This window comes from Chrysochloris asiatica, unplaced genomic scaffold, assembly GCF_000296735.1.
Source record: "Chrysochloris asiatica unplaced genomic scaffold, ChrAsi1.0 scaffold00120, whole genome shotgun sequence".
NCBI lineage: Eukaryota > Metazoa > Chordata > Mammalia > Afrosoricida > Chrysochloridae > Chrysochloris > Chrysochloris asiatica.
Genome location: NW_006408638.1, coordinates 4817446 through 4838221, shown reverse-complemented (window position 1 = coordinate 4838221; position 20776 = coordinate 4817446). Strand labels below are relative to the sequence as shown.

General features: G+C 36.9%; 1 protein-coding gene across 1 annotated transcript in view; it reads right to left on the bottom strand.

The window, feature by feature from the left end:
• Window positions 1-17877, bottom strand: part of TBC1D23 (TBC1 domain family, member 23) — a 76336-nt gene extending 58459 nt beyond the window's left edge. Inside the window, exons 1-3 of the mRNA XM_006868646.1 lie at window positions 17825-17877; window positions 2234-2345; window positions 776-881 (exon numbers count right to left, since the gene is read on the bottom strand). Coding sequence (XP_006868708.1) covers window positions 776-881; window positions 2234-2345; window positions 17825-17877 — 271 coding nt within the window. The remainder of the gene's footprint in view (window positions 1-775; window positions 882-2233; window positions 2346-17824) is intronic.
• Window positions 17878-20776: the final 2899 nt, after the last annotated feature.

Sequence of the window (20776 nt, the reverse complement as noted above, 5' to 3'; positions counted from 1 at the left end):
ATATATATATGTAAAACATAAGAATGGTTAGTCTGAAAGTATAAAGGTAGGCAGAGAGCATGGCTCATGTTCTTGGAAAGCAAGAAGTATTTTCCAAACAAGGTTATCAGCTATGCCATGATAGACAGCTGCCACCATAGCTTTTGCAAGGGAAGGGAAAGATATTCATTCTCCCTCACCAAATTCCCTATCCTTTGCCCACATTAGAAATAATGTTTCTGCTGTAGTTAATACACAAATTGAAACAAACAAAAATCAACGGACAACAGATGAACTAGAAGGAGTTGTAAATGAAATTAGTTCTGTTAATATTATGAATTGACTTAGCCCTTGTAAGATTATTGGAAACTATTCACCTATGATTGACAAACAGTTTTTCTACAACAAACCACAGCCTAAGATTTATAAATAAACTTCTGGAGTACTGCCCTTTTGAGAACAGTATACAATCATACACTCTTTAATGATAAAAAAATCAAGTTTAATACTGCCACAAAACTATACATGTACATGAAGAATTAAAAAGATAACACACCAAAAATAATAGAAACTGGGCTTTTTAAAAGTTTTGAGACTTTATGTCATAAGAATTAAAAAAGAAAAATTCAAATAAAATTCAATAAAAATTCTAACACTATTTACAAGCCCTTTACAATTCAACTGACTGTTGCAACTTATAAACAGATAATTGCAACTCCCAATCCAAAATTTAATATTTTCAAAATTTACCAATAAGCTTACCAATAAGCTTATTGGCAATCATTATTAAACTTACCAATAAGCTCTTGGCAATCATTATGAATAATGTTCTGTTCTGGCAGGTCTAAAATCCCATCCCATGATGCCAAACTATCACCTTTTCCAGCAACATTGAGAGCAATCTGGAATAAAGATTTAAAAAAGCAACTAGCTTTATATGTTACTTCTCATTCTTGGGAAATATGCTGTAATAATGGAAAGGCCTGAAGTTAAGAATAATAAATGCATACTTCAGAGACTAGAAAGTAATATATTTATACCCCACTACACGCTGAATTCTTAAATCACAGTAAGCAAGACAATTACTTTATATTAAATATACTATTTCTGATCCAGTAATAGACTAGATTACACAAAATATACAAATGTGTTTTAAACTGATATGATCTTTTCTGTTTTGCTTTTTAAAAAAAATATAGACAATATGTGGTATCCAAAGGAAAAGCACATCTATTGCATGTACAATTAAAACTATACAGAAAAATACTAAAGGAATTGGGAAACTGTTCATGCGATGTTGTAATTCTTTTGTAAACTTATAAAAACATTATAATGATTACATGATTCTGAAGTAACATATTAACTTAATGCAACGTGTGGACCCTCTATGATTATGATTTTTAAAAATCATCAGTAAAAATACATTTTATGAAACAATCTAGGAAATCATCTAATGATATTAAGGAATTGTTATTAACGTCTTATAAATGTTTAATGATACGGTTATTTTAAGCTTAATGATATTATCATTTAAACTTTAATTTTAATTAAGTTTAATTCAACTTAATGATATTATGGTTATTTTCAACTTCTTTCTTCCATCTTCTAAACTTTCATACTACACTATTTCACCAGGAATATATAAAACAGGAATATACAGGAGGAATTTGCTTTAAAATAATCCAGCCAGTAGAACAGGGAAGAACAATGACCAAAATGTTGGTAACAGTTAAAGCGCTATGTGTTTTACCTTTAGGTGGCAGATGACATAGGATTTTTATTTTATCCTTTTTGCTTATATATGTTTTTACAAAGATATGTATTTCTTTTGTAATCATAAAAAGAAATCTTAATTTAAAAATTAAGAATAATACCTATGTAATAGAGAATGTTTGAAAAAAAGAAAATCTTCCATAATCCCAACACTCAAAACATTCTTTTTTTAAAAAACACATCTAAGGTCATTCATTCCTATGTATACCCTATTTTACTCTTTCGTTATATTTTCCCACATCATTAAGTAATCTTCATAAACACCATTTTTATTGACTATGAAAGATAACATTACTTTCTAAAAATTAAATCACAATTATTAACCATTCCAAACAATACAAAAAGCACATTTTTGCAAACTGCTTTGACGCATTTTGTAGATGTGACATACTTAAATAAGATAAAGTCTTCTGCAACTAAGTTAGCTTTTCTGACATTACTCTTAAGTGATTATATTTTATTCTTTTTAAGTTCCAGTTACCTTCCAAACTTTGGCCCTCAGATCAGCAGGCAGTGGTCTCCCTTGAATTATGTTTCTCAAAGTTTCAAGATCACAACCTCCTGCTTCTAAAGCTTCTTCAAGATCTTTTTCCCTAAAAAAAACAAAAACAAGTCCTGTTTATTTAGATGAATTTTACTATAATTTTTTCTTATTTGAGATTAATAAACATGGCCTGCTAAAGGAACTAAAAAAAAAAAAAAAAAAAATTCTCAGTAGCCAAAATACATTGCCAAAGTACACACAATATTCAACTATTTTTGTTTTCTTGGAGGGGGATTTTGGTTTCCACAGAGGCAATTTTTCTTATTTTAGATTTATCTGTTTTCCAAGATTGTTGTTGTTGTTGTTAAGTGCCATCTAGTTAGTTCTCACTCATGGCAACCATGTATAGAGTTTCCCAGGAGCAACTAGGGTCTGAACTGCCAACCTTGGGGTTAGCAGTCCCATGTTTATACTACAGCGTTACACCAGGACTCCAAGATTAGAGTACTTTAAAAAGAGACAAGCGGAAGTCATAGGAATAGTAGTATTTGTAGTAGTAATGACTAACACTTTATATAAACAACACAAACCATGGAGTTAGTGTTATTTGTATAACAGGAGTCCTGGTGTGACACTGTAGGTTAAACCACAAGGTCAATTTGAACCACAAGGTCAGTGGTTCAAACTCATCAGCAACTCCTCAGAAACAAACCCTATCACTATGAGTTGAAACCAACTTGACAGCACTTAACAACAACTCATGTGCCGGGCACTATTCAAAATATGATGTATGTGTTCTTAACAGTATGTTAGATTGTAGCATCTAACAATAGCAAATTTGTAAAGAAGAGAAGAAATGGTTAAGATTTAGCCAAGAATTCAAATTACTGCAATCTGGGACTATTAGTAATGAATTAAAAAAGGATTGTGGTGCCTAGAAGGATCCCTGGTAGTGTTGTGGGTTATGAGTTGGGCTGCTTACTGCAAAATCAGCAGTTTAAATCTACCAGTCACTATGAGGGAGAAAGATGAAGCTTTCTGCTCCAATACAGATTTACAGCCTCGGGAAACCTATACAGGGTCCCTATGAGACAGAACCTACTCTCAGTGGCATATAACCACCAACCATAGTGTCTAGAGTGGTACTGTTAAGTGCCACCGAGTTGGTTCCGACTCATAGAGACCCTATATAGGGTTTCTGAGGCATGGCTACTTAGAGGAACATAAAATGTGTTATATGAGGGTGAGTAAAAAATTATCCACACTCCTGTTATATTAAAACATCTCTCCACATCCATGGCTGATGACAACATGACTATGCGTTATAAAATGATTCTGTTGAATAGACAAATGACAGTGGATTATATGGTAAAAATCATTTGCAAATCAGCCATGGCTCTGCCTATGAAACAACCCATGACATATTTGGGTTTCATACAGTTTGTGTGAGATGAGTACAAAAGCGACTCACAGAAGAACACAAACATGTGTTTGGACACCTGCCAACAAAATTTCGACTGATATTAAGAAGAAAGGTAAATTGTTTAAAAAAATTGTTACATGGATTCATCACTATGAACCTGAGAGTAAACAGCAGAGTATGGAATGGAACACACTCAATAGCTGACCAAAAAAAAGTTCAAAAGTCATCCATCAGAAAAGTTATCCATCAGAAAGGTAGCGTCCCCACTAAATAGTTATTATCTTGTCTAGATGGGTCTGATGAAAAGATATGGGAATAAGATTCTTATGATTCAATAGTGAGTAATTATTACCATGACTAATTATGACTGTCACAACTGTAAAGGTAGAAGTTGTGTACCAAAAGGGGGGGAGTAGTTAATCTTACAGTCCAGGAACAGAAGACCCTAGGAACATCAAGAGAGAAGAGCACAAGCGACACCAGTGAAATGCTCACTGAAGAGCTGAAGGCTAAATTTCGGATTAAACACAGAACACTGTTATCAAAGGGCACTGTGATCCTTTATGACAATGCATGTCTGCACACCTCTGCCCACACTGTTGACACTCTGCAAAAACTTCATTTTGAGGTGTTAAAGCAGCCTTCCTGTAGTCCAGACCTTGCTCCATTGGACTTTCACCTGTTTGGTCCCCTGAAAGCAGACCTTCGAAAACGAAGATTCACCTCTAATGAAGAGGTGAATATAGCGGTGCAGTCGTGGCTCGCATATCAGCCTAAAACATTTTTTTTTTTCAATAAGGAAATATGAAAGCTTGTTGACAGATGGAAAAGCAAGATTATGTTGAAAAATGATGTTTTTGTATTTTCTAAAAGTTGATTAAAATAAATTCTATAGGCAGAGTAACAATAATTTTTGACTCACTCTCATATGTTAAGGAGCTCTGCTAGTGTAGTGGTTGCAAATCGGGTTGCTAACCTCAAGGTCAGCAGTTCTAAACTACCAGCTGTTCCTTGGGAGAAAGATGAGGCTTTCTACTCCCATAAAGATTTACAGCCTTGGAAACCCTGTACAGGGTCTCTATGAGTTGGAACCGACTCCACGGCACACCACCACCGACCACCACATGTTAAAGCAAAACAGTATCAGGCAAATTATCAAGTAAGTGATCAAGTAATTATGCTAGTCTTGTTGCTGTTGTTAAGTAAGTGCAGTGGAGCTGCTTCAGACTCATCGCAACCCTCTATAGGGTTTCTGAGAAGCAGCTGGTGAGTTTGAACCACCAAACTCGCAATTCAAACTGACCTTATGGTTGACTGCTTCTCTTATAGTGCCACACTGTAGGATAAGTGGAACTCTGTCTAAGAAAAGGAAATATGAAACACTTACTTATTTTCATATGTATCCTGGTGTGACGTTGTGTGTTAATGCACCAGACGGCAAAGTCGTTTGAACTGCAAGGTTGGTGGTTCAAGTTCACCAGCTCCTTGGATATCCTATACGGGGTCGCTATGGGTCGGAACTGACTTGATGGCATTAAACAAGGTAAGATAAACACTGGACTGCTAATCACAAGGCCAGTAGTTCATATCCATCAGGTGCTCCTCTGAACCCTGTAAAGGGTCGCGATGAGTTGGAATCGACTCAACAGCACTGAACAACAACAACATGGCTAAATCATTTTTAAAAAACTTTCACACGGTATGAATTATTACTTAACCAGAAAATTGTTGTTGTCCTGTCAAGTCAGTTCTGACTCATATCGGTCCTGTATAGGGTTTCTGAGGTTGTAAATCTCTGCGGAGCAGAAAGTCTCATCTGTCTCCTGTAGAGCAGCTAATGGACTTGAACCGCTGAACCACTAACCTTGTTTTTGGCAGTCCAGTTTGTAACCTATGGAATCACCATGCTCCCAACCAGAAAAGACACTTAAAAACAACTGAATTTTTAAGAATTCTCAAAAGCTGAGCTTTCATTCATTGTTTATCATTTTGTTAAGTGCCATTGAGTCAGTTCTCACTCATAGCAACCTTGAATAGGGTTTCCAAGGAGCAGCTGGTCGATTTGAATCACTGACCTTGCAGTTAGCAGGATAGTGTTTCTCCTACAGTGCCACACCAGGATGCCACTTTATCATTTTAGTACACTAAATATACTCTGTACAAATAAAAAATCCACATCTCAATCAATTTCAAAAATTCTTGAAAAAGTCTGAAGTACAGTATCTCACTAGGAATCAGGAAACCAGAAGTTTGTCACATTTTGTGAACTTGCAGAAAACAAATTACTCCCATGTCTAATTTTCTCAGTAAGATAATGTAACTATGAGAAATTTCCCTATATGCTGGGCTGCTAACTAAAAGGTCAGCCTTTTGGATCCATCAGCTGATCTATGGAAGAAAGATAAGATTTTATGCTCCTGTAAATATTTACAGGCTTGGAAACCTTATGTAGGGTCGCTATGTGAAAGAGCCAACACAACAGCACACAACAATAGGATCCTAAGGATTCTAAGAATTAATTTAAATGCACCAATTTCATGAAGTGTTGCCTTCTTAAGAAAAAGCATTGCATTAAAATGTAATTTGAAATAGATTCAAACATTAAAAAAATATTAATCAATTTTTAAAGGTTCCTTAACAAAGTTACCACAAATTCATACGAACAAGCTAACTAGTCACTACACAACAAACATTTTGTTCTTTTGCTTTATTCCTATTATCATCAAAGTACTGTAAGGGAAAGCAAGAGATTTCAAGTCCTATAGTTAATAATTTATTTAATTCTACTCCAGACAAAAAGTATAAGACAGCCTGCTAAAAATTTAACGGGCTAGGAAATAACAAAAAATTAACTCAAACTAAAATAAACATTTTTATGATTAAATGTGTAAATGAAACACACTGAAAACACTAAAGTGAAAAACATTATTTTACCAAATAAAGAACTAGACTTTTTCTACTTTTCAGTGCAAAATGCCTAGCTTCTCTTTAAAATAACTTTGCCAAGTTCTTATTATTTCAGACAACAAAGCTAATATTCAGGCACAAGAAAGCCCAATCCTCACAGTACTTTTACAATCACAATTATGTACAAGCAACTATCTCTGTTGATACAGCTGCTGCTGGAATCTTTGATACCGCCCCCAGGGAATCACAAAGGTAGTCTCTAGAAGCACAAACATTAGCAAATGCTTCTTTGGAGATGAGAAAACGCTACATGTTAAATAGTAAAAGGCACTTCCCACAAGCATAAACAATTAAAAACATTAGTTTCTGAGCAAGGCGTTCAAGTAACAGTTCAGTTATCAGACCCACAGTATTACAAACATGTTTGTGAAAGTAGCAAAAAGCTGAATATACCACCAAAGTTAATTGAAAGAAAAATCAAGCCAAAGTAAGAATTAGAAAGAAATAGTTACTTCTCTAAGCCATACAATATGCTTAACAAAACAAAATATTTAATGGCAGAGAAATATCTACGACTTAAAATATAAGTACATTTTTTTAATATAGATGAGTAACAAAAACAATGATAACAGTATTCATGGCTTCCATTTATTGAATAATTATTACATGCCAAGCATAAAGCAATGCACTGAAAAAGATGATACTTTCTGCTTCTGCAAAGATTTACAAGTCGGAACTGACTTGATGTCACTTAACAACAGCATATATTTCTAATAGCCTAATTTATCTTGTCCCTAAGAAGCTGCCAATAATCAAAGACGTATTATTGCTCAGGGAGTATAATGGTTCCATATTATAAGCACTGGACAGCGAATCACAAGGTCCGCGGTTTAAGCCCACCAGTCATTCTGCGGGCGAAAGATGAGACTTTCTGTGCTCTTGAAAATGTAAAACTTCAAAAACCCTATACAGGGTCAGAACTGACTCGACAGCACTTAATAACAACTACAACAGTTATTGCTTGGTGAAAGGGTGGTTGTTGTTGTTACGTGCCGTGGTGTCAGTTCCGACTCATAGCGACCCTGTACAGGGTTTCCGAGGCTGTAAATCTTTACGGGAGCAGAAAGCCTCATCTTTCTCCCGCGGAACAGCTGGTAGTTTCGAACAGCTGACCTTGCAGTTCGCAGCCCGAATCGTAACCAGTACGCTACCAGAGCTCCTTTGGTGAAAGGGTATGTTTAAAATGAATCCATGACATTATTAAAATTATTCAGAAAATGCATTCTTATGTAGTCTATTATAAATACACCTACTCAAGCTCATTGACTATTGCTATGTGAGAGGTGAAAAGTCTCCTTTCTATCTCATTTCTCCTAAGTATCCACGTTTAATGAATTTGGTTTTTATTCTGATGGATACTACCACAATTATGAATATTTGTTGTGTCTATTACAGTGGCGCTGGTGGTGGTGATGGTGCTGTTGAGTTGATTCTGACTCATAGTGACCCTGTGTAGGATTTACATTTCAACTCTCTGAAAAGAGCAGTTTCCACTCATCTCCACTTACTCTCAATTCACTCCAAAATTTCTATCACTCTATTACAAATGCTCCCAGAAGCCATGTTGCTCAGTTCTCATCTTCTTTACATTCTTTGCAAAGTTTAAATCTCTCTTTAAAACATTATTTTTCAGTTATCATCCATGTTTCTCTACCTCTGTAAGCTGTGCTCTGAATTATTTCCGTGTTTAATTAAAAATCTTCAATAAATACGTACTGAGGCACTAGCAATTCAGCAATGAGCAAAAAAAGTTATTTAATATGTAGCTTATATTTTAGCTGGGTGTTCCAGGGTTCTAGTCCATGTCTTATGATCTAAAACTCTGTTTACTAGAGGGGGGAGTGCTTCTTTCTGGGGTACAGTTCATCCAGATTTTTTTAGCAAACCGCTATGAGCAATGATTAAACTGGCAGTCCAGGCACAAGCCACTGACTATTTGAAAGTGTGACCTGACTAGCTATAAGGGTATGACAGTGAGTAAGCAGTCACAACTTGCACATGTCAAGCTGTGGTTTCACAGCTTACTCTGGGACCCATATTTCTGGGTATTTCTTAATGCCCAAGTCATGAGATGTCAGTACCAAAGCTTTGTCTGAAGTTATCTGCCTGCTATTGTTAGCACACTAGTTACAAATTATTACTATACCAAAACTCCCCCCCCCTTTTTTTAAAAACAAATTACCACATTTATCAGGATGAGAACAAATTTATCAAGGTTCTATTTTACAGTGAGGTTAATTTTAAAAAAAATTGTTTTTAATGTACACCAAAACTCTTTAATTAGTTCCTGAATACTTTTGTGACATTTGGTAGAATTAGCAATAGAACTTTGTTCATCATCTATACAATAGATATGGATGGAACTTAACAGCTATAATATGTACTATACAACTTGTTGATCTCAAATACCATCCCAAGTCATCAAAACTTTCTAATTATTTCAACAAATAATATGATGGCACATGCACAAATGACCCTGACCCCTTATGGTCCATAAGAACACAAGTGTATAAATGTGAAATCTTAAAAAGGGACAAAGAGATACAGACTTGCATCAGAATTAAAGACATGTTATTACAAGCATTTTAACAAGTTATACATTTGTAGGCTAAGGGTTAAAAAAAGTCCCGTTCACTAACTTAACAAACTTTGTATTAGGATCAAATCCACAGAAGCAGCTTTAGGAAATTCCCTTATCAACTATAGTTTTCTTCAGAACTTCTGTTCTAACCAGGATCCTGCACCAAGTAAAGAAGGCACTAAATCCAGTTCCCTTGACAAGTCAAATGAACTTGGTAGTTGCAATATTTCAACACTGTGCAGTTGAAATTGCAGTTTAGAAAATGACTAAAATTAACTACAAATAGAACAGATGCTTTAAATCTTCTCATAGGCTTAGTTTTGATAATAAAACCCATGTAGATAAAATTATACCAATGGCATTGATGTTGTCCTTGATACTAAGAAAAAATATACAATTTGTTGCCTAAGTAAAAAAGAAAAAAGAAAAAAGGCAAGCCTCCAAAAAAGAAGTTTCTCATAACTAACCTGCTTCACAGTCCCCAATTTACAATGTACTTGAATTATGATGAAGCACATTTACACCGTCTGTTTTCCACAAAGAGGTAAAGTCACCTCTAGTTTCAAAGCATTTCAAGACTGAATCACATGGTTGCTTGGAGGAAATGCTGTTAGGTTTAAATTAAAACTTTTCCTAGTCTACCATTCTGAAAACCCCTGAGCATTTAAAACATTGACAATAATAGCTGCTGGTCTACTGCAGGAAGAACTCTAAGGCCTATAATGGCAATTATGCTATTTAAAGATGGATTTTAAAATGTTCCATCCTAGAAACCTATGCCTACTGCCCTGAAATGAAGCAACAGCAATAATTCAAAACCTCCTATTCTTATTACTCTGCTGTAAGATCCAAAAGAAAAGAAATAAACATTATATAAATAGTATAGTTCTATGCAAATATACAGCATTTTTGCTAATCAATGTAAAATAACAACTCTCTAGTTAAAGATTGTTACATTGAACAAAAAAACCCCCACCATAATCTATTTAAAAACAAAGTTGTATCAAATATAAGATTTCCATGGAAAGGGGTGTGCATGACAAATCAAAAGAAAGTGGAGCAACCATATCTACAGACAAGACATTGGCAGAGGTAAGAGAAAGTCTATATACTGATGCAAATTTCAATTCACAGGTAAGAACTAGTACTCTAAACTTGTACACAACTAATAATTGATTCAAAATACATAAACTTAAAAAAAAAAAACAGATGAAGAAAAAAAAAAAAAACAGATGAAGGAAAAAAAGAAAAATCCACACACAAATGCCAAAACTACAAAGAGAAACTGACAAAGGCCTGGGGGGTGGGGGAGGGGGATTTAATGGAAGGCATTAAGCTGGAGAAATCCTGAGGATGGGATATCTGGGCATAGGAAATTGGGGTGAACTGCAAGGAGGAGTGCCCTGGAAGAGGAAGTATGAGATATGCTAGTATTACACCTTCATACTTACCTAAAAACACTTTCTAACTTGATTAACACCTCAGACAATACTGAGGGTTTGGACAAGACCCACACACTATCTTAAGGCTCTGTTCATCTTAAGAATTTCCCCTACCTTTTATTTAGGGGGCAGGGGGAGCAGGGTAATTGTTTTTTTGTTTTAACTTTTTCTTGAAATTGGGTGAAGGCTTTACAAAGCAGATCAAATTTCTATTCAATACACATTTTGCTTCATGTCATTGATGGCAATCCCTACAATGTAGCATCACTTGTCTCACTTCCTCCCTGTTTCCATTTTTCCTTCTTTCTCAACCCTTCTGAACTTTGTCCATAGGTAAATAATGCCCTTTTGACCTCAAATGACATTCTAAGGTGTACATACTATTCTAAGGTGTATATACCTCCCAATTGGTATTGTCACACCTGTCTATTGTTTGAGCCATGAGGGTGAGTTCTTTTGCAGACCTGAAGGTTAACAAAGAGCCAGAATCTTGGGGATCCCTCTCTATATTTTTCTTGACATTTAGTTATTGTAAAAAAAAATTGGGCCACTGTCGTATAGTAGATTTGACTGGTTGCATCCCCTGCGTGTCTTGGAACATGTTCCACTATCCCTTGTATTTCATATATACTGGCAATTAGATCATAGTTTCCTTCTGTTTTGGATCAAGACTGTCGCATAGCTTGTACTGGGCCTATTCTCTTGGATTGTCCAACCAAAACCTAAAAACCAAACTCAATGCCATCAAGTAATATTATAGGACACAGCAGAACTACCCCATAGGGTTACCAAGGCAATAAATCCTTGGGACTGCCAGACTTCTCTCTAACAGAACAGCTGGTATATTCAAACCATCAACTTTCTGGTTAATAGTGGAACGCTTTAATCACTGTACTATCAGGGCTCCTGGATCAACCCAGAAGGCACTTAATGTTAATAACGTTAATACCAAAGTTAGGGTCCATTTGTGGGTTTAGAGCCCGTCAACTGGATCTATCCATTATAAAGTTCCTCACCAATCTTCCACAAAGGCTTTATTTAGTATAGTGTTCTGATTCTGTCATTTCTCCTGCAGCCACACATTAGAATTGTATATGTAACTCCCTCTTGCCAACAATGTAACCTGAACTATTGTTTAAAGAAGGAAGGCAAGAAAAAACACAACCCACAAATATATAGTATTTTCTGATACTTCTATGCTAAAGAATTAGAATTAAACACCACCATAACTGAGTTTAGGAGTCCTAGTGTGGCGCTGTGGGTTAATATGCTGCACTTCAAAGTCAGTTTGAACAGCAAGGATGGTGGTGGTTCCAGCTCACCAGCCGCTCCTTGGAATCCCTATACAGGATTGCTATGGGTCGAAACCAACTCAACGACACTTAACAACATCATAACAGAATTTAAAAGTCACAACTGCTTTAAAATAAGAAAAAGAAGCATATACTATACACTTCTCACCCAAGTATTAAATGTTACATCAGCTTAAGGTTTAAAAAAAAACTTTAACCCTCAAGAAAAAGGATGAAGACTTGAAACAACTTATTTCATTAGTCATCATGTTCTTAACTATGGATCACATTAGAAAGTCCTAGACAGAGAGGGAGAAAATGTGGATAAAAACACAAAATTATAAAAAAGACCAGACTTATTGGTCAGAAGGAGACTGGAGGAATCTGAGACTATGGCCCTCAGCCACCCTTCATGTCTCATGGCCATGGTATGCTCATCATGGAATGATAAACCATTTAAGAGTAAAAGAGCAACAACATTTACCTAAAGACAAAGTTCAGAAGGTGGGAAGGAGGGTGGTATAGAAATAAGAAACACAGGGAGGAAGTGTGATAACTGTTGATGCATGGAGTCAACTGCTCTGAAAACCTTCATCAATTCACCATATAAAGTTTCAAAAAAAATTTTTTTAATACAATTACAATCATCTACTCCTCTTTATCTGACATTTTAAATCTTGCCTCATATTTCAACAGTGATTATGAAGTGGGAAGTACTGAAAGTACTATTTACAAAGTGTACAAAATTTTGAACAAGAAAAACCTATTATTCTCCAAACAATTCCTATTCACATCTCAAATTAATAACAATAGATTTTTTTTTATGGAACTGATGGTTTTACAATTCTAAGTTTAGAAATCATTTTAGTAGTTTCACAATCAGTTAGAATCACGATTTAAAAGTCCATAGTGTGTAGGGGAAGGTAGAATCCCCACTGGATAGTTTTCATCTTGTTTAGATGGGTCTGGTGTAAGGATATGGGATAAGGTTCTTATGATTCAATAGTGAGTAATTGTTATCATGACTAATTGTGACTGTCACAATTGTAAAGGTAGAAGTTTTGTAACAAAAAGGGGGGAGTAGTTACTCTTACAGTCCAGGAACAGAGGACCCTAGGACCATATCAAGGGAAAAGAGCACAAACAGAATGTGGAACCCTATCCAGAGAAGCAGTGGCACCAGAGATGGAAGCAGAGATGAGGACTTGAAGGTACAGAGCAGCTGAGGACTCTCGGATCATGGAAAGAGAAAGGCTGTGTGCTGGTGGCCAGGAGGCAGGCTTGCAGAATGTGCCCTTTGGTTGTTTAAACAATTACATATTCCTGAGTGTTTTTGTGAGCATTAAAAAAAAAAAAAGGCAGAGGGAATAGAAGAAGCAAATACCAATGATGCACGGAGGGTATTGTAATCATTGCAATGAAACGAAATACGATAGGATGAGTATAAAACTGATGTTCTCCCAAGTAAACTATCACTCAATTCACAATAAAAGCTTTAAAAAAAATATCCATAGTGTGTAAAAATCTTAAACTATTCAAGCTCAGAATACCAACCATTGTATAATTAAAATCTATACCAAAAAAATTTAGTAAGAAAGTTTCAGAAAATTAGGATTTACATTCAAATCCAAGATTGGCTTCTTCAATATAAAGAATGACAATTACCAATCTTTAAATGGTAACAATGCAACAATGCTTAATTTTTTAAATATAAATCCCCAGTTTATATTAATTTTCTAATTAAATGAAAATCATGTCAAATGAACCTAAACATTTACACTAAGATTTTACTACATTGAATTTACAAGGATGAAGTCCTAGAAAGCTTGACAGCTGAGGCAGTTTCTAATAAAAGTGAGCATTATTATACAAGCATATGATTACATAGCTCACAAAAACACTGGAGTTAGGAAATTTTTATGAAATGACAGCTTGGTATGCTATTACAACACATGATTCATTCATGCATTCATGAATACATTTATTCAACATTCTCTATGTCCCCTGTTATCAGCCACTGTCCTTGAAAATCTCACTATCTAAACAGCAATGACAAGTCATGTAATTAGATATTTTATAAAATATGTTTTAGGTAATACGATATATGCGATTGTGAGGATGACACATGACTGGGCAGTGTTTTGTTCTGTTGTACAGAGGGTCACTGTGAGTCGGAACTGACTCAACAGCACATAACAGTTAACAAAAATCATAATATATGATGTAAGTCCTATGACAGACTCTTTCTGAGATGTACATCATCTTGAACCTTGCCAACCAAAGTGGGTTCATGAACCTGCAGTACTGGATCAGGTATAAGCTAGTCAGAAAAAGGTATCTCAAGTCCTATCCCAGAACTACTGAAACAAACTCCTTGGGTAATTCCAATGCAAGCTTAAAATTTCAGAAGCTCTGATTTAGAACATAAATGAAGTCTAGTAAATTGAGTGGGGGGAGCTTCAAAAAGTTCATGGAAAAATGGAATAGAAAGAATTTCTTCACAAAGTTTTTGAAGCCCCTTTCATAAACAAGAGATACAATTTCAAAAAAGGATGGCTGTGTGAGGCTATTTACCAGAGCCATCACCCTGTAGTGTTGTTGTTGTTAAGTGCTGTCGAGTCGATGGTGACCCATAGCGACCCTGTATAGGGTTTCTGAGGAGCAGTTGGTGAGCCTGAACCACCAACCTTGCAGTTCAAACAACTTTGCAGTATGATGCATTAGCCCCACAGAGCCACACCAGGACTCCAATATCACCCTATAGTAAGTAGCACATTGTAATTGTTCTTAAATGTGCCTCTCCTAACTAGATCAGTAGTTCCTTGAGGACAGTGTCATAGTGTTAATACATTTTTGTTTATAAAAGGAATGATCCTAATCTGAAAAATATACTCTAAAAAATTTCCATTTGGGAAAGTAAAAATAAAAATGTACTAACACTTTTTTTTCCAAAAAGAAAGAGTGAAGCCTCCCATTCCTAATAATCTATTCACCAAGCTGTCTAAGGAAGAGGCTACACTGGGCCTATCTATGGTTCTCAGTCCCTGGCTCTATTCAAATTCACTCTGGGTGAGGGGGTTGAGGAGGGAAAATGGAGAGATTTTAAAAGAGGCTAAATTGTGGTAGCTAAGTGTTGATACATCAGTTCCGACTCAGAGTTACCCTACATAGGATTTCCAAGGAGCAGCTGGTGAGTTTGATCTGCAAACCTTGCAGTTAGCAATCCAGTGTTTGTCCTACAATGCCAAAAAAGGAGAAAAGAAATCATAGCAGGGCACCTCAGGTTTCCTCCATTCATGAAAGTTAAAAATAACAAAAATGCAAAGCCACAACAAAGATATAGCAAACCTAGACGAGAGCAAATGCTGCCTTTAACAACTGTGTCCCTTGTCCCTTTGAATTAGACAGGTGCTCTTTATCCTCCCAACCAAATCTAAGAATTGCCCAAAGACACTTAATTCTAGAAACATCTCTCCTCTTGGCACTCTAGAACTACTCAATACTGTCAGTTTGTGATATGATTTGCTCTTCCCAAACAGCAAATTTCATGTTATAAACTTTCTGAAAAGCTTTGCATGTTTTATTCACTGATTTCATCAAGGGCACATTAATGGGTTGAAAAAATGACTATCTTTTTTCATAGATATTTGCAATTTCTCTTCAGACATGCAGTTTTAGACATTACTCTTCAAATATAACACTTGTTTTCTTGCCTATGTGCTTGCTCATGCTGTTGCCTCATGAGGACTTCCCATCTTTTAATCTTACTGCACTATCCAATATGCTGACCACTAGTAGTGTAGAGGTTAAAAGTCGGGCTGCTAACCTCAAGGTCAACAGTTTGAAACTGCCAGTTGTTCCATGGGAGAAAGATGACGCTTTTTGTTCCCATAAAGATTTACAGCCTTGGAAACTGTAAGCAGGGTTGCTATGAGTCAGAACCACCTCCACATCACATAAACCACCACCACCACCAGGAGCAACCATGTGTAGAGTAAAGAGTCAGGCTGCTAACTAAAAGGTCAGCAGTTAGAACCCATCAGCCAGATGTGCAAGGCAGCCTCAGTCTGTATTGATAATATCGGAAACCCTATGGGGCAGTTATACTCTGTCCCACAGTCACTATGAGTTGGAACTGACTCAATGGTAGTAAGTAATAGGTAGTAGTAGGTGATTTTGCATTTTTGTTCTTTTTAATTTTCATGAATGGAGATAACTTGAGGTGTCCTACTATGACTTCTACTCTCCTTGTACGGGGCAGTAGCATAAGCACTGGACTGCTAATCACAAAGTCATTCTTTGGAAACCCTATTTGTGTGACTATTTAGCATCTGAAATAGAAGGATGGCCAGACCAAATTGAGATGCAGAGGCAAATGTAAAATAACAACAGATTTTGGAGATATGTTGAAATGATTTTAGAAACATTGAAGTAAAATAGATAATTAAAATTAATTCCACCTCATTTTGTTTTTTTAGTTTTTAATGCGGCTACAAGAAAATTTTAATTTTCATATATGGCTCACATTATACATGGGGGTGGGTGGGAGTTCAAAAAGGTCACAGAAAAATTCCATTATCTTTTCATTCCATTTTCCCACTAACTTCTGAAACCACCGCATATTTCTATTGGACAGTGCTGGTCTAAATCTTAACTCATTCTTCAAGACCTAATTCAAATATCTCTGCTTCCATGACACTTACCAACTGATGTAAAGACTCCCACTGGAAGTGGTTTGTCCCTCAGCTGAACTGCCACAATACTTTAATTCACACCCATAGAACGGGCCATTTTACTTTGTTAATGAGTGTATTATTTATCACAGTTGCCCAATTCCAGTACATGCCAAATGAGGAAAGAAACCACATCTGGGTCACATTAAGTTTTCCTCCTACACCTTGGCAGACATTTGCTAACGTGATGTTTAACGTCTGCTAATTGAGTGTTGGACTTGTCAATGACTACATATCTTTCCCTTTCAATGGTTTCCAATCTTTTTTCTCAGGGATTAAAGTCGGTATCCACAAATGTCCTGTGTACTATTTTCAGATCAACAGATGCCAATGAGCTGTATACACATGATATGAACAAGCAAATCTAAAACGAACATATTTGGTCAATACACTTCCGTCAACTGTAAAAATTCCACAAGCATGTAAAGGGTGTATTTTTTTAGTAGCGTTGTCTCTAAAAGTGTATTGTAGTTCCAAAGTTGGAGCCTTTCCCAAAGATTAACGACACTGAGGGGCTAAAACCTACCAAAAATAATTTTTATGTCCTCCCACAACCTTGTATATAAACCAAGTAGCATGCAAAGGCTCCGGAGCAACACCATACACACCGCATCCAACTGAAAATCGAGATGTGACAAAGTAGTAGGAAGAAAAATGACTTGTGTCAAAAAGATGAACGGTGGATTGTTGGAATAAGAAACAAGAGATTAAAAACTAGGGTAAAAAATTAATTAACTATGTGGAAGGAATCATCCCTGGGTAGACTTCAGCCAAAGGTCACAGTGGAATTCCACAGTGTCTCTGAATTACAATCAAGAAAAACTTCCTTCTCAAGCAGCCTACTCCAATTCCCTGAGCCAGGGATTCCGCCCTAACCAACCTAGCCGCCAACCTCTCCAGCATATTCAGGAGAAGCGTGGCCAGAGCTGGCAAACTGGACGCAGCCGAGCCCCCTGTCCACACCCCTCTCTGGTCGCGTCCCGTCCCCACCACTCTGGGAGTAGAGGGGGCGGGGCGGAGCACCGGACCTACGCCGAGAACAGTCTTCCCGTTCCAGGCCAGGGTTTCTCAGTGTCTCTGGGACGGACAGGGTGACCAGACGAAAGGAAGGCCATAAGGGCAATAGAAATCAGCCCGGGTTTTCACTCACCAGCTGTCGTCGCTGGACATTGACAGTGGCAGGACTTCTTCTTCTGCCGCCATTGCTGTTGACGTCCACGTCACTTTGCCGAAAAGTAGACCGGCGCCGGGACCAACTCAGACCTGGGTGACGTAAAAGGGACTCGAAAATCCGGAATTGGGCTTCTCAAGAAAGGAAGAACTAGGGAGAAGGCAGGGCATGAGGAATGCTACGTCACGGCGTCCCGCGGGTAAAAGATCGCGTCGGACGCCTGGGGGAGGAGACTTGGTGAAGGCAGCTGTCCTTTCAAAGACTATATGTCCCAGCATGCTACGGGCCCGGGCTGGACATCGTGGGCGGAGCTTAGTCGCGAAAGACTTGGCCTCAGATTTATTTTGACTCCTGCGGTCTTGTGTCACGAGTGTAGCTTCTAGGAGTCGGCTTGGAGTCTTCATTCTCTATCGGCGTGGAATTGAGAAAATCAAAATAGACGGGAGCACGGGAAGGGAGGTAGCAGGTCACTGAGAAGGTGGAAGCGGAAGGAGAACCCACTTCCCAGTATTTTCTTAGTATTACCTAGAGTCCTTTTGTGTTTGATTTATTTCATTCAGCAATAGCTATACTGTAGCAAGTATCAAGATTTTGTTTATCTTTATGTCTGAGTAGAATTCCATTGTTTTTACGTACCACATTTTGCTTATCCACTCAGGCTTATGTTATATAGTAACGTTTTCAACTTTTTATTATTAATTAAGTGAAGGGTACAGAATAGATCATCAGCCCTACATTCAACAAACCATACACTTTGTGTCATTACGATTATTGCAATCCTTCCCATATGTCATCGGATAACTACCTCCATTTACTTTAACTCTTGCTGTCCTCCCTGTTGTCTTCCACTACCTTCATCTTTCCTGTGCTAACCTCCCTCATGTTGTAGATTGCCTTCCCTATCACCTAAGTTAACCTGTGTCTCTACCCTCTACCCAAAATACTGTTAGATGTAGTGCCGGAAGATGAGCCCCTCAGGTTGGAAGACCCTCAGAATGATGCTACGGAAATGCTGCCTCCTCAAAGTAAAGTTGACAGTGATGACATTAAAGTTTTAGGAAACTTCATTTGCTGTTGGGACACAACTCAAAATGAGGAGAAACAGCTGTAAACATCCATTAATAATTGGAACCTGGAATGGACAAAGTTACGTATGTATCTAGGAAAATTGGAAGTTGTCAAAAATGAAATGGAACACATAAACATTGGTATTCTAGGTATTAGTGAGCGGATATTGACTCGTATTGGTGATTTTGAATCTGATAAGCACATGGTTTACTATGCCAGGAATGACAAATTGAAGAGGAATAACATCACATTAATCATATCTTGAAGTATAACACTGTCCGTGATAGGATAATATCCATATGCCTATAAGAAAGACCAGTTAATACAACTCTTATTCAAATTTACGTGCCAACCACTAAAGCCACTGATGATGACATTGAAGAATTCTACCAACTGGGAACTGCCAGAGGTTCAAGCTGGATTCAGAGTAGGATGTAGAAGGGGATATAATTGATGATGTCACATGGGTCTTGGCTGAAAGCAGAGAATACCAGAAAATACCAGAAAGATGTTTACCTATACTTTATTAACTATGTGAAGGCTTTCAAATGTATGGATCATGACAAGCCATAGACAACATTGAGGATAATGAGTATTCCTAAACACTTAATTATGTTCATGAGGAACCTGTACATAAACCAAGACGCAGTTGTTTGAACAGAACAAGGGAACACTGAGTGGCTTAAAATTAGGAAAGATGTGCTCTAGGGTTGTGTTCTTTCACCATACTTATTCAATCTGTATGTTGAGCTAAAAATTCAAGAAACTGGATTATATGAAGAAGATGTGGCATCAGGATTAGAGAAAGACTCATTAGCAACCTATGATGTGCAGATGATAAAACCTTGTTTGCTGAAAGCAAAGAATACTTAAAATACTGATGGAGATCAAAGACCACAGCTTTCATTATGGGTTGCCCCTTAATGTAAAAAAAAAAAAAAAAAAAAAAGTTCTCACCACTGGACCAATAAATAGCATATTATCAGGAGAGACCAGTCGCTGGAGAAGGACATCATTCTTGGTAAAGTGAAGGGTCAATGAAAAAGAAGACCTCCAATAAAATGTCTTGGCATAGTGGCAGTAACAATGGGATCAAGCGTATTAACATTTGTAAGGATGGCACTAGACTGGGCAGTGCTTGGTTCTGTTCTATATGGTCACTATGGGGTAGAACTGACTCAAGTAGAGACTTGTAAAACCCCAAGACAATGGCCCTTAGTCAGCCTTCATCTGGAAATGATTATCCCCATGACTCAAGTTTCAGCCAAACAATAGACAGGTCTATAAGGGGGAACAATGACTAGTGAGGTACGTATGCACACCTTAGAATAATCAACCATTTATGATAAAAAGGGAAGCATCTATCCAAGGACAAAGTTCAGAAGGGTTAGGAAGGAAAGAGGAAAGAAACAAAAAAACACAGTGATGTTACATTCAATGATATAAAACAAAATGTGTATGAATTATTGAATGGAAAATGGATCTGTGCTGTAAACCTTTACCCAATTCACATTAAAAAGTTAAGAAAGAAATCTACCACACAACATATTCAAAGCAGGTTGTCATGTTATAAAAGTAAAATTGAATCTTCTCACTGACGGGGTCATGGGCCCGTTCTCGAGTGACCTGCACTTGGTTTGATGCTTTGTTGTTGCCATCTTGAAATTCTTCATAATTTTCAAACAAGTGACTCTGCATTTCATTTTGTACTATGCCCCACAAAGTATATAATCGATCATGGTTAGGCTGAATATGATGTTTGCATCAACCCACAGGGACAAGATTTGATTTGAAAATGGTTAGTGCTGACACGTCTGTCTGTCGTGCTGTGGTGGATTGAGTTGCTGTGATTCTGAGGGCTAT